Source organism: Octopus sinensis, linkage group LG2, assembly GCF_006345805.1.
Source record: "Octopus sinensis linkage group LG2, ASM634580v1, whole genome shotgun sequence".
NCBI classification, from domain to species: domain Eukaryota; kingdom Metazoa; phylum Mollusca; class Cephalopoda; order Octopoda; family Octopodidae; genus Octopus; species Octopus sinensis.
Window position 1 is genome coordinate 207,229,364 of NC_042998.1, and position 14,937 is coordinate 207,244,300.

At 39.3% G+C, this 14,937-nt stretch overlaps 1 protein-coding gene across 1 annotated transcript in view; it reads right to left on the reverse strand.

Annotated features, from left to right (window-relative positions):
- Positions 1 to 14,792, reverse strand: part of LOC115227532 (tRNA wybutosine-synthesizing protein 5-like) — a 23,043-nt gene extending 8,251 nt beyond the window's left edge. Inside the window, exons 1-6 of the mRNA XM_029798334.2 lie at positions 14,651 to 14,792; positions 9,052 to 9,206; positions 8,631 to 8,700; positions 7,233 to 7,415; positions 4,195 to 4,282; positions 1 to 93 (exon numbers count right to left, since the gene is read on the reverse strand). The exon at positions 1 to 93 is cut by the window's left edge and continues 24 nt beyond it. Of these exons, the coding sequence (XP_029654194.1) occupies positions 1 to 93; positions 4,195 to 4,282; positions 7,233 to 7,415; positions 8,631 to 8,700; positions 9,052 to 9,206; positions 14,651 to 14,761 (700 nt within the window). The 5' untranslated portion in view covers positions 14,762 to 14,792. The remainder of the gene's footprint in view (positions 94 to 4,194; positions 4,283 to 7,232; positions 7,416 to 8,630; positions 8,701 to 9,051; positions 9,207 to 14,650) is intronic.
- Between the last annotated feature and the right edge of the window lie 145 nt (positions 14,793 to 14,937).

Sequence of the window (14,937 nt, forward strand, 5' to 3'; positions counted from 1 at the left end):
GCTCCAAGATACACTCATACCGAGTTGCTTTCAGGAATAATGGAAACTTCTCCGTGTTTATATTGTCAATGTCTAAAACTGTAGATTTGCCATCTTGGAAAAGAAATGGAAATAAATAAATAAATAAATAAAGGAAACAACAACATCATGACCACCACTACCAACAACAACAACAATCACCAAGTCAATGGTGGTGATGGTAGAGAAGGATACAAAATACACACACACATATCATCATCATCATCATCATTTAACGTCCGTTTTCCATGCTAGCATGGGTTGAGCGGTTCGACTGGGGTCTGGGAAGCCAGGAGGCTGCACCAGGCTCCAGTCTTATCTGGCAGTGTTTCTACAGCTGGATGCCCTTCCTAACGCCAACCACTCCGTGAGTGTAGTGGGTGCTTTTTACGTGCCACTGGCACAGGGGCTAGGGGAGGCTGGCAATGGCCACAATCAGTTGGTGCTTTTTACATGCCACCGGCATGAAAGCCAGTCAAGGCGGCGCTGGCATAGGCCACGTTCGGATGGTGCTGTTTACATGCCATTGGCACAGGTATCACAACTACAATTTCCATTTGATTTTTTGATGTTGACATATATATATAAATACAATGGGCCTCTTTCATTTTCTAGCTACCAAACTAATTTAGGAGGTTTTTCGATGGCCCAGGGCCAGGGTACCATGCACTAGGACTGAACTCGAAGCCAGGCAGTTGAGAAGTGAGCTTCTTAACGCTGCAACCTCTTAATATTCAGGTGAATCCTGTGTGCTGAGAAAACATAAATCGTCTAAAACAAGAAAACGTTTTCGAATGACGAACAAACAGCAGTGATCAGAAATTCACGTTCGAATCTGCCAGAAAGTATTAAGAATGAAGAAATACATTCTCGTTTGGATTCCTGCTGTTTTGTGCGATTCAAATATTTTGAATGGCACAACAATGCACTATAACACAAACGATGGACTTTAAGAACTGGTGTAATTTAATCATTCATAATCTGATATATTTCGGAATATAAAAATACCTTCTTGACATTTTTTTTTTCTCTAGTTTTAGCTCAGAGCTGCAGCCATGCTGATGCACCGCCGTTTTGTGCTACACTGTTATTACTAAGAGCCTCCTCTAATATGTGGCACTTGGTGAAGAATGGAGTTTGATATAGCTACCCTCATTTGCACCTCTTGCTGTGAGGTAGGTTCATCTGGGACTCTCAACAGGAAGAGGTCCAGCTTTGATTTAAAAACCGCTACATCTACTTTGTGCAAGTTCCTCAGACTCTTTGGGAGAATATTAAAAAGCTGTGGGCCCCTGAAACCCAGACTGTTGCAGTAACTGGTCCTGAAGTGTGATGGCATTGCTGGGACCTTTGGCACTATGCAGTGTTGTCCCGTTTTGGCATTGGTGTAGCTTTCAATGCCAAATTTTGGCACAATTCCTTCCAGGATCTTCCAGATATATATTACTGCATACCTCTCCCGTCTTCTCTCCAGGGAGTAGAGTCTTAGCTGTTTCAACCTTTCCCAGTAGCTGAGCTGTTGCAAAGAGACGATTAGGAATTGATGGAGTCGCTGTTATAATCGGTTAGCTGCGACTCCATCAATTCCTAGGGATATCTGAAGAAGGAATTTTTGCATTCCGAAATATCATATCAGACTGTGGATGATGAAATTACACCAGTTATTATAGTCCATTGTCTGTATTATGGTGCATTGTTGTACCATTCAAAACATTTTCTTCTTTACAAACTATACACAATGCTTCAAGCGAACTACAATACTCTTCCGTATTTTAATATTTCATTTTATTTGCAGTGAAGGAATTGTTATACAGAGTTATTTCCCTTGCATTAAACTTTTATTCCAAAGCTAAAAAAAACCAAAAGTCAACAAGGGATTTTCTAAGTGGTTGTTCGACCTGTTAGAAGTAGCAGCTAAATATCTTTACGTCACACTCTCAGGCAGGATTCTATTTTTGACTCTCAGGGCCCCACAATAGATCCAATAAATAAATTACTCCTCAAGCACGGAATGCTTTTTATGTGCCACTGGCGCAGGATCCAGTCAGGTGGGCTTGGCATATACTCAATGTTTGAAGGATGAGATAAAAACTATTACCTGGAAACAGGTGAGGGGTTGGTGACAGGAAGAGCACCCAACCATAGAAAATCTGCCAGAATGAATTTCATTTAACCCATGGAGAAAAGTATGGAAAAGCAAATGTTATAGGCGCAGGAGTGGCTGTGTGGTAAGTAGCTTGCTAACCAACCACATGGTTCCGGGTTCAGTCCCACTGCGTGGCATATTGAGCAAGTGTCTTCTACTATAGCCTCGGGTGAACCAAAGCCTTGTGAGTGGATTTGGTAGATGGAAACTGAAAGAAGCCCGTCGTATATATGTATATATATATATATATATATGTATGTGCGTGTGTGTTTGTGTGTCTGTGTTTGTCCCCCTAGCATTGCTTGACAACCGATGCTGGTGTGTTTACGTCCCCGTTACTTAGCGGTTCGGCAAAAGAGACCGATAGAATAAGTACTGGGCTTACAAAGAATAAGTCCCGGGGTCGATTTGCTCGATTAAAGGCGGTGCTCCAGCATGGCCGCAGTCAAATGACTGAAACAAGTAAAAGAGTATATTCTAATACGGATTAAGATATACCTGACAAGCATACAACATCATTATCCTCATTTTAATGTCCACTTTTCCATGCTTGGATGGAATTTGTTGATGTAGGCTTTCCACAGCTTGATGCTCTCCCGTGGCTAACCCTCTCTTGTTTCTAAGTTCCCCACAACCAGACCTGCTTTTATAGAAGATTGCCAATGAAGGGCAACACCTGTATAATGGTGAGACCCATTGACAATAGTCAGGCAGCGTCAAGACACAAAGACCCTAACACATACACGTACACATGTGCCACACACACACACACACACACACATCATCATCATTGTTTAACATCTGCTTTCCATGCTGGCATGGGTTGGACGGTTTGGCTGAAAACAAGTAAGCCGGGGCCAGGCTGCACCAGGTTCTGATCCGATTTGCCAAGGTTTCTACATCTCCTGAATTTTCCTCTTCTTTTCTTCAACTAACTTGAATTCTTGACCTGCCCTTACCCCAATCCTTTATAACTAAAGAAATTTTTCTTACAACAGTCAGTTGTAAACAAGGTTTTGGTCAGGTTGGCATCCTAACTACACTACCTCATATGTTCCTGAGATTCATATCTAAATCTTTATCTGTATATTTACCTTCCCTAAGATGTTATTAATTGATTTGAAAGCTTTTATATTATTGGAAAACCTATATAAATTAGCTGAAGATTACTCAGCATCTTAAATCTGCTGTAATATTTACAGCTTTTAATAAAATGTTATAGTATGAAACAATTGTACTAAATTACCGGATTCATTCTTGTTGCTTATTTTTGATATATATATATATATATAATATAGGACAATCAGTAAGTTGTTATAGTAAAACTCAGAGTTTCGGTTATTGGGGGCTGAAGACTGCTCTGGCATCTCATCAGTTATTAAGACAAAAACACTATGGAAAAAACGCTGAATAAAGGGAAATTACTCCAATAGGCGTGGATAAATAAAACTTTGTTAATAGAATCTGTATATGCACACATATACATACATGTACGCACACACACATATGTATATATATATACATACATACATATACATACTCACACACGTGTACATATATATACACATATATATATATGTATACACATGTAAACATACACACACACACACATATATATATATATACATGTGGGGACAATCACAGGCACACACACACACACACACACAAATAGATATATATATATATATATATATATATATATAATATATATATATATATATATATATATATATATATATATTTATATATATATATATAATGCATATATACGACAAGTTTGTTTTAGTTTCCATCTATTAAATCCATTCATAGGTGTTTGGTTAGCCTGGGGCTATAGTAGAAGACGCCAACGATGCCAGGCTGTAGGACTGAACCTGGAACAATGTGGCTGAGAAGCCAACTTCTTACCTCACAGCCATGCTCAAACCAAACTCAAATCAAAAATATATATAAAGTAATCAAATCAAAATGAAAAAAACAAAATCCATTCAGTGTTTAAAGCAAGGTAAACGCTGATGGAAACTACGCACCTTGGAGGTAAAGGTAGTGAGCATCTTGGGGGCTGAACAGCACAACTCGTTTACGGCCTTTGATTTGCATCAGTATATTATCCATGATCTAATTAGAAAATTTAACAAAAAAAAAAGAAAAGGGATATAAATTCAAGTATATTAAGGCAGTGCTGCAGCAGGGGCCCAGTGTAATGGATGAGACCAGTATAAACACAGATACATCCATGCACATGCACACATGTATGTATAAATATGTGTGTGTGTGTGTATTTATATATATCATTATCATCATTATCGTTTACTGTCTGCTTTCCATTCTAGCATGGGTTGGACGGTTCGACCAGGGTCTGGGAAGCCAGGAGGCTGCACCAGGCTCCAATCTGATCTGGTAGAGTTTCTACAGCTGGATGCCCTTCCTAATGCCAACCACTCCGAGAGTGTAGTGGGTGCTTTTTACGTGCCACTGGAACAGGGGCCAGTCGGGGGGGGGGGGGTACTGGCATCGACCATGTTATATACTCTTTTACTTGTTTCAGTCATTTGACTGTGGCCATGCTGGAGCACTGCCATTAGTCGAGCAAATCGACCCCAGGACTTATTCTTTGTAAGCCCAGTACTTATTCTATCGGTCTCTTTGCCGAACTGCTAAGTTACGGTGACGTAAACACACCAGCATCGGTTGTCAAGTGATGTTCGGGGGGGGGGGAGGACAAACACAGACACACAAACATATACACACACACATATATATATATATACACATATACGACGGGCTTCTTTCAGCTTCCGTCAACCAAATCCACTCACAAGGCTTTGGTCGACCCAGGGCTCTAGTAGAAGACACTTGCCCAAGGTGCCACGCCGTGGGACTGAACCCGGAACCATGTGGTTGGTAAACAAGCTACTTACCACACAGCCACTCCTACGCCTATATATATATATATCATCATCACCATTTAATGTCTGTTTTCCATGCTGGTATGGGTTGGACGGTTTGACAGGAGCTAGTAAAGCCAGGAGCCACACCAGACTCATTTGTCTGCTTTGGCTTGGCTTCTACAGCTGGATGCCCTCCCTAATGCCCAGCCACTTTACAGAGTGTATTGAGTGCTTTGACGTGGCACTAGCATCAGAGCTTTTTATGAGGCACTAGCACTGGTGCCTTTTACATGGGACCAGCATCAGAGCCCTTTTTATGTGGTGCCAGCCCTGACAGAGTCACCAAATAATTTACTAAACAAAAACCCGCTCGGCTGGGAGGGGAGCTGACTTTGTGCCAGTTGATGAGAGATTAAAGGCACAGGCAAATGGAAACAGGTGCCTTGCTGTAGAGAAGATACATTCTTTTATTCTTTTACTTGTTTCAGTCATTTGAATGTGGCCATGCTGGAGCACCAGCTTTAGTCGAACAAATTGACTTCAGGACTTATTTTTTGTAAGCGTAGTACTTATTCTAGCAGTCGCTTTTGCCGAACTGCTAAGTTATGGGGATGTAAACAAACCGACATCTTAACAATAGTTAAGATCCTTCTCTCCACAATGAAAGTGGGGAACATTTATACGAGAAATCCTGGAAGGACTTGCACCAAACTTTGGCATTGAAAGTCACACAAACAGCAGAACGGGGCACCACTGCATAGTGCCAAAGATCCCAGCATCGCCATCAAAATACAGGACCAGATCCTGCTACAGCTTGGGTTTGAAGGGTCAACAGCTCTTCAATATCCTTCCAAAATGCCTGAGAGACCCGCATGGGGTGGATGTAGGTGTCTTGCAAACAAAACTGGATCTCCTCCCGTCAAGAAATCTGGGGGATCCCATGTAATTGTAGGAAACCATAAGGGCAGCAACATAAAACTCACTCATTCAACAAATGCCATGTATCAGAGGAGGTTTCATGTAATGAAAGTGTAACAAGATTAATGACAGTGCTCCAGCATGGCTGCAGCTCTTGAGCTGAAATTGATAAAAGAATAAAAGAGTAATACAGTTTTATGGATGATCCAGTAAACCCTTTCGATACCAACCTGGCTGAAGCCACCTCTGGTTCTGAGTACAAATGTCTTGTTTTCATAAAAGTTCTGTATTAAAATCTTCCACCAAAACTTAATCACAATTTATGTTCCTAACACTAGCTGAATGGTAAATAAGTTATTTTACTAAATTCTTTGTTATATTTAAAATTAATTGAAAGAAACACAGAGCATCTCAACAGAAATATGGTAAAAAAAAGGGTTAAAATATATAATAGAGAAACAATTCTTAACCTTTTTGATACCAACCTGGCTGAAACCGATTCTGGCTCTGAGTACAAATGCATTGTTTTCATAAGTTTTGAATTAAAATCTTCCACCAAACCTTAGTCACAATTAATGTTCCTAACACTAGCTGAATGGTAAATAAGTTATTTTACTAAATTCTTTGTTATATTTAAAGTAATTGAAAGAAACACAGAGCATCTCAACAGAAATATGGTAACAAAAGGGTTAAACTGGATTTGCTAAAACCTTAAATGATATTTTTAAAAACCTGCAGCATACTCAGATACACTCTGCTGCATGCTAGTGCACTGTGGTGCAATGTTTTAAAAGCTCTGACTTCATCATCATTTAATGTCTGTTGTCCACACTGGCATAGGATGGACGGTTTGACCAGGGCTGGCAAGCTGGAAGGCTGCACCAGGATCCAGTCCAATTTGGCCTGGTTTTCTATGGCTGGATACCCTTCCTAACACCAATGACTTCGAGAGTGTAATGGATGCTTTTACATGTCACTGGTATGGGTACCATTTGCATGCCAATTTGTGTGACACCGGTATCTGTCACGACTGCAATTTTGCTTGGGTTGTTGAGTCTTCTTAAGCATGACATAACACCAAAGGTCTTGGTCATTGCCTCTGTGAGACCCAATACACCAAAGGAACTCAGCCACTTTGCCTCTGTGAGGCCCAACTCTCAAGAGGAAACTGTGCCTCTGTGAGGCCTAGATGGCAAAAAAGAATTCTAATGAATGGTTACCTCTTACTTACAAAGTTGTTAGGGTCTGGTCTTACTTACATCATAGTGGGTCCAGAGTTGGGTTGATTTTGAAGCAATACGGAAGACACTGGAGAAGAAGGATTTGGCAGGAAAAAGATCCGGAATGTTCAAATCATTTGCTATTTGCGGAAACTGTTCTTCGATGTTTGCAACTGTATTCCGTGGGTCGTCTCCTAACGAACGCAGATAGTATTTCTCCTCCTAAAGAGCAAACAAATAAATAAATAAACATAAACCTTTCAAGGTAGTGCCCCAGCATGGCCTTTGTCTAATAACTGACACAAGTATCTAAACGTATCTCTTCTTTTTTTTGAAAAAGGTTATGTCTAATGTTTCAGCCCATGGGTCTTTACCGACAGATTTAAAAAATAATTTTTTGTAACTAAACACTTTCAAACTTCAGACACTGGTAGAATGTGTCATATAAAACATATTTTACTCTTAGCACTTTTGTAAAAAACTTATATTTACGAAGCTATTTCACTTTAAAGTTGTCGTATTTCGGTAATTTCAACCAATCAATGACGTATATTCAGCTGAATAAAATTACTGCCATTGTTTGTCAACAACAACTATTGGTGGTGTATTTTTCGTTTGTCACTGTTATTTATGACATCGTTCGTGCGTTTGTACTGGTTTTAAGGTTAGGGTGTTAGGGTTTTAGGGTTAGGGTTGTCATAAATAACAGTGACAAACGAAATATACACCGCTGGAAGTTCTTGTTGACAAACAACAGCAGTAATTTTATTCAGCTGAGCACACGTCATTGATTGGTTGAAATTACCAAAATACGACAAATTTAACATGAAATAGCTTTGTAAATATAAGTTTTTCTCAAACATGCTAAGAGTAAAACATTTTTTATATGACACATTCTACCAGTGTCCGAAGTTTGAAAGTGTTTAGTTACAAAAAATTACTTTTTAAATCTGTCAGTCAAAAGGTAAATATCCCAGCCCATTTAAGAAAAAAAATCTTTACAAAGGTGCAGTCATGGTTGTTGAGTAAGAAGCATGCTTTCCAACCATATGGTTCTGGGTTCAGTCCCACTTTGTGGCACCTTGGGCAAGTGTGTTCTGCAATAGCCTTGGGCTGACCAAAGCCTTGTGAGTGGATTTGGTAGACGGAAACTGAAGGAAGCCTGTTGTGAGTGTGTTTATATATAAATGTGCATGTGTGTCTTTGTGTCTGTTTGTTTACATCCCTGTAACTTAGCGTTTCAGCATAAGATATTGATAGAATAAGTACTAGGCTGGAAAAATTGGTACTGTGGACAATTCATTTGACTAGCATTCCTGTAGGTGGTACCCCAGCATGGCCACAGCCTAATGACTGAAACAGGCAAAAAATAAAAGGAATAAAAAATCAAAGAGAGACGAAGAATTTGAAGGCAAATCATCAAAGAAATTAACTGACCGGACAAATGAAAAATTCTTCATTGGAATCTTGTGATGCTCGTTTGACCAGTTCTGAGAATGGTAAAATCCTACACGGAAAAACAACAAGAAGGAATCATCATCGTCATTACCGTTTCCATGTTCTTATTTCTTTATTACCCACAAGGGGCTAAACATAGAAGGAGACAAACAAGGATAGACAAAGGGATTAAGTCACTCTCGGAATGGTTGGCATTAGGAAGGGCATCCAGCTGTAGAAACACTGCCAGATCAGACTGGAGCCTGGTGCAGCCACTTGGCTTCCAGGCCTCAGTCAAACCGTCAAACCCATGCCGGCGTGGAAAACGGACGTTAAACGATGAAGATGATGATGATGGAAAAGTGGGCTTAAAAAATAAATGAAGATGATGACGATGAGGGTGATGAAAGTAGAAACTTACCGATAGAGAAAATTTTTATTTAGAAAATCCATCTGTGGGATTTCTGAGACATGAGTGGTAACATTTTTGTCTCCAGCCTGTGATACCAAATACTCTACGGTCCATTTGCTCGTGCAGGATCCAAGGTCAAATCCTCTAAGCACAACTGGAACTCGCTGTTGTTAAAGAAAAGAATGGTGGGTGAAGATTTCGTCTAAACAGTGTGTTTGTGGTTTGTGAAAGAGCAAAGCAGAAAGTTCCTGGAACGCAGGAACTACAATAAAAGTTCAGTTCCTAGACGACATGGCTTAAGGCAGAGGCATGACTGGTTCAGAAGTTTTGGGATATGAATGTGGTTTCAGGTTCAGTCCCACGTCACAGCCACTTGGATAAGGTGTCTTCTACTATAGACCTGAGACGATCAAATCTTTAAATGAATTTGGTAAACAGAAACTGTGAGGAAGCCTATCATTTGATTGCTTTAAATAATTTCTTTAAATTTTTAACACCAAGCTTTCAGGCTTCTCTGAGTTAAAGGGGCCCTCCCAGCAGCTAGGGCCTGCTGGGCCATGGGCCTTACATAACTCTGGTCCTGTCACCACCTCAACTGTTTTAGGATACAAACTTCCTGCTTTTAAGTGATTTTATTTAGAACTTATCAAAATTTTGTGTTCGTTTATGATCCAAACACTAGGTTAATAATAGTTTTAAATTTTGGTGCAAGGCCAGCAATTTCAGGAAGCATGTAAATCAATTACATCACCCTCAGTGCTCAGGGCCCATGGGCTACTAACCCCAAGATTCTGAGTTCGATTCCAGGCGGTGACCTGAATAATAATGATAAATAATAATAACATCGGAAAAAATACCTAAGGAATGAGAACCCAGGTCCAAAATTTCCTCAGGCGTAGGAGTGTCTGTGTGGTAAGTAGCTTGCTTACGAACCACATGGTTCCGGGTTGTCCCACTGTGTGGCACCTTGGGCAAGTGTCTTCTACTATAGCCTCAGGCCGACCAAAGCCTTGTGAGTGGATTTGGTAGACAGAAACTGAAAGAAGTCCGTCGTATATATGTGTATATGTGTATATATATATATATATTTAAGTAGGTGAATGAATTATCCTAGATTGGAAAATTCGTTTAAATTTTGTTAACATCTTCGTTTGACTCCATTCTTTCATTTATCCATTTATATATATATATATATATATATATTATATATATATATATATATATAATATATATATATATATATATATATATTTAAGTAGGTGAATGAATTATCCTAGATTGGAAAATTCGTTTAAATTTTGTTAACATCTTCGTTTGACTCCATTCTTTCATTTATCCATTTATATATATATATATATATATATATATATATGTATGTATGTGTGTGTGTATGTATACGTCCCTGTAACTCAGCAGTTTGGCAAAAGTGACCGATAGAATAATTACTAGGCTTACAAAGAATAAGTCCTGGGGTCGATTTGCTCGACTAAAGGCGGTGCTCCAACATGGCCACAGTCAAAATTACTGAAACAAGTAAAAGAGGACACCTGATGAAAGCTGGAGAGTATACCAGCCGAAACATTGTGTTAACAACAAACAAGATGAGGACAAATATCCGTGAAATGTAAATAATGTAAACACTGTAAATAACGTACAACTGGTATTTGTTTTATTGATCTAAGAAAGATGAAAGGTGAAGTCGACCTTGGTGGAATTTGAACTCAGAACATAGAGAGGGGTGAAATGTACTTCGATTGTTACTTAGGAGACCAGGATAAGTCATGGGCTCCTCATGTGTGTTGCCTTACATGTGTGAAAGCACTGAGTGCCTGGTATGCAGGAAAAAATGTTCACATGAAGTTTGGTGTGCCAATGATTTGGCATGAGCAGAAAGATCACTCTAATGATTGCTATTTATGTCACCATGACTCTACAGGCTGTACTACAGCAAAGAAAAAGAAACACATTGTTTGCCCAAATTTGCAATCAGCAATGCGCCCAGTAGAGCACTCAGAAAATTCACCTGTGCCTATACTTCCAGATCAAGAAATGCAGAGTTCCAGCAATGCTGATGAATATTCCAGTGGTGAATGTGTGGAGCCCAATGATCCAGAAAGCAAGAATAAACCAATACCATTTTCTCAAGAGGCTCTAAATGACTTCTGCAGGGATCTCTAGTTAACCAAAGAGAAAAGTGAGTTTCTGGCATCAAGGCTTCAAAAACGTAATCTTCTTGAGAAAGGAATGAAGATAACACTGTACAGAAAACGTACAGAGGATCTGCTTGCATTATTCACCATGAAGGATGACTTACGGTTTTGTAATGACATCACTGAACTTTTTGAGCAACTGGAAATACCATAGGATAAAACCAACTGGTGACTTTTCATAGATCCATCCAAGAACAACATCAAAGCTGTTCTGCTACACAATGGTAGCACTGTGCCTTCTGTTCCCATAGCTTATAGCACAACCATGAAAGAATCATATGGAAATCTGAAAGCAATTCTAACAAGTATACAGTATAATGACCATCCCTGGCATATTTGTGCAGATTTTAAGGTTGTGGCCATGCTTACTGGCTTTCAGCTTGGCTATACTAAATTTTGCTGCTTCCTGTGCTTATGGAATTCCAGGGTAAGAGCTGAACATTATATATGCAAGGATTGGCCGATCCGAGATGAAATTGAGCAAGGAAAACACAACATCGTGCACAAACCACTTGTGAAAAGTGATGGAATTTTTTTACCACCTTTGCATATTAAACTTGGTTTGTTTAAGCAATTTGTGAAGCTTTGGACAAGGAATCCTCCACATTTGCATATCTTGCAGAAAAGTTCCCTTTCCCGAGTCAAGCTAAAATTATAGACGGTTTCTTCATAGGTCTCCAAATTCGAAAAATTGTACTAGATGAAACCTTCATCACACATCACAAAAGAAAAGAGAAGCTTGCCTTTGAGTCATTCAAGAAAGTTTGCGATAACTTCCTGGGAAAACATCGTTCAGAAGACTATGTGCAAGTTGTGAATGATCTGCTGAGTCATTATCATGGTATAGGAGGTAACATGTCTCTAAAAGTTCACGTGCTTCACTCTCATTTGGATTCTTGGCGGAAAATCTTGGTGATATGAGTGATGAACATGGTGAAAGATTCCATCAGGATATTCAGGTGATGGAGCGACGATTCAAAGGAAAATGGAACCCTGACATGTTGGCAGACTACTGCTGGGGTATAAAAAAAAGATCACACTCCACACAAGAAGCTTAGAAGGACAAAAGTTGTTTAAACTGACAGGTGTGTTTTTAATTCATAACCAATATATGTTTTGTCATACCAACTAAATTTTTGTTTTGTTTTTTGTAACTTACAGTATTTGCAATGTTGTGTTCAATACGCAATATTATGCAGTATATTATACATGGAAAACGGTGCCTAATCTGGAGAAATAAAGGTCAGAATAAGAATCAGGACAATTTTTTGACCCAGAAACAAGTCTTACTGCACTTGTACTTTTTTTGAACCTGAAATTTGTTGCACAGTGTTAACAGTTCCGATTGAACACACCTATCATCAAAGACATCCCACCCGTGATCATGCTACAATTTAATACACCAGCAGCCATACTATCCAATGTATTTTCTGTTATTTAAGACGTTTGGGCGAAATGCTTAGCGGTATTTCGTCTGCCATTACGCTCTGAGTTCAAATTCCACCGAGGTCAACTTTGCCTTTCAGCCTTTTGGGGGTCGATAAAGTAAGTACCAGTTACGCACTGGGGTCGATGTAATCGACTTAATCCGTTAGTCTGTCCTTGTTTGTGCTCTCTGTGTTTAGCCCCTTGTGGGTAGTAAAGAAATAGGTATTTCGTCTGTCTTTACGTTCCGAGTTCAAATTCCGCCGAGGCCGACTTCGCCTTTCAGCCTTTCGGGGTCGATAAATTAAGTACCAGTTGCATACCGGGGTCGATCTTATCGATCGGCTCCCTTCCCCTAAATTTCAGGCCTTGTGCCTATAGCAGAAAGGATGAGTTAAGACGGTAGGATGAATTTGAGAGAAATCTGACTGCTGTTTCTAGCGACTGCTATAAGTAGATAGGAGTTATTTCCCTTGCTAATCAACAGCTCATATGAATATTTTTTTTTTCTCTATCAACCCCTACTGTAAAACCTTAGTCTTTTCACCATAAACCCTATTTCAGGGACCCTGAAGATAATTTCAGAAGATATTTTTTCAAGAAATTAATTACTGAATCACTCAAATATCCAATCAATTTCCAACATAAATTTAACCGGTTTTAAATTAAATGCAGGCAAAAGTTTTGTGGTTTATTTTGAATTAGGGTCCCTTTCGTTTATTTCTTTAATACCTTGAACGGAAAGGAATGAACGACACCACATCTCATTTTTTTTGGTCATATTTAAATAATTTAACCCTTCGGCGGAGTTTTGGAATAGCTCACCCACACGTTCACTTTTCTCCGTTTTGATGGGGGTTTATCATCATTTTATTTCCACCACGCACTTGATAGGGCCTTTATATATATACTCTTTTACTTGTTTCAGTCATTTGACTGTGGCCATGCTGGAGCACCGCCTTTAGTCGAGCAAATCGACCCCGGGACTTATTCTTTGTAAGCCCAGTACTTATTCTATCAGTCTCTTTTGCCGAACCGCTAAGTGACGGAGACGTAAACACACCAGCATCGGTTGTCAAGCAATGCTAGGGGGACAAACACAGACACACATACATACATACATATATATATATATACGACAGTTTCCGTCTACCAAATCCACTCACAAGGCATTGGTCTGCCCGGGGCTATAGCAGAAGACACTTGCCCAAGATGCCACGCAGTGGGACTGAACCCGGAACCATGTGGTTGGTTAGCAAGCTACTTACCACACGGCCATATATATATATATAATTTTAAAGATGATTCCCATCTTTCCCCACGGGGTCCTTACAATGGATTTTTCGGTTTTCTTTTTTTGGCGAACCTTCGGTATATGTACCGGTCTAAGTACCGGATACATTTCAAGAAAGTGCTTTTTTTTTTTATATATATGGAGGGTTAGGGTTTGCGTTAGGGGTGGGAGAAAAGGGTTTCTGTTATATTCAGAAATGTAAACAAAGTCACGTGTGTACCAATACCGAAGCATCGCCATAATGGCGCCATAATTTTTGTTAAACAAAGTAAATAAAACACAAAGTAAGGATCGACTAGTCACGACTAGCTGGCGCGGATGCGCGACTATGCGAGTGCGCGCACCGGGACCACTGCGATACAAGTACCATTTATATATATATATATAAAATTAATTAAAAATATTATTTCTCTGGAAGTTATGTGAAAACAAATTCGAGTTGGAGGGGAGGGGCACTTGTGTCGGTTTGTGATTTTTTTTTTTAAGTCTGTCCAATATTCTTTTGAAGTTCGTGGTGGAAAAAAAACAATTTGAAAAATCGCGGTGAAAACGGAGAAAAATGCAATTTTGCGGATGCGATGAGAAGAAATAAAGCCTGATTGTTCTGTGGAATTGGTTTGGGACAAACACATTACGAAACTGAAGTTAAGCAGAAAATAAAGATTTAGTATATTGGTACCTTCGGGTATATCACATTTTTAAATTCTTCACAAGAAATTCCACAAATGTATCGCAGTTCTTTGACCTTTGTCCTCCGATCGCAATTTTTGGAACCAGAAATTGATTCCATCCCGAAACCAGAAATGCTTTCAGTATCTACACGGGTGTCAGGCCGGAATAGTCCCCCTTCGTATTTTATACCGGGAACCTGAGGTTTAATTGATCTTTACACACCGTGCAAATAAATATTATAATTTGTAATTTGTATTTCGATAATTACTTCAGGTGATAAATATTAATAAAAGG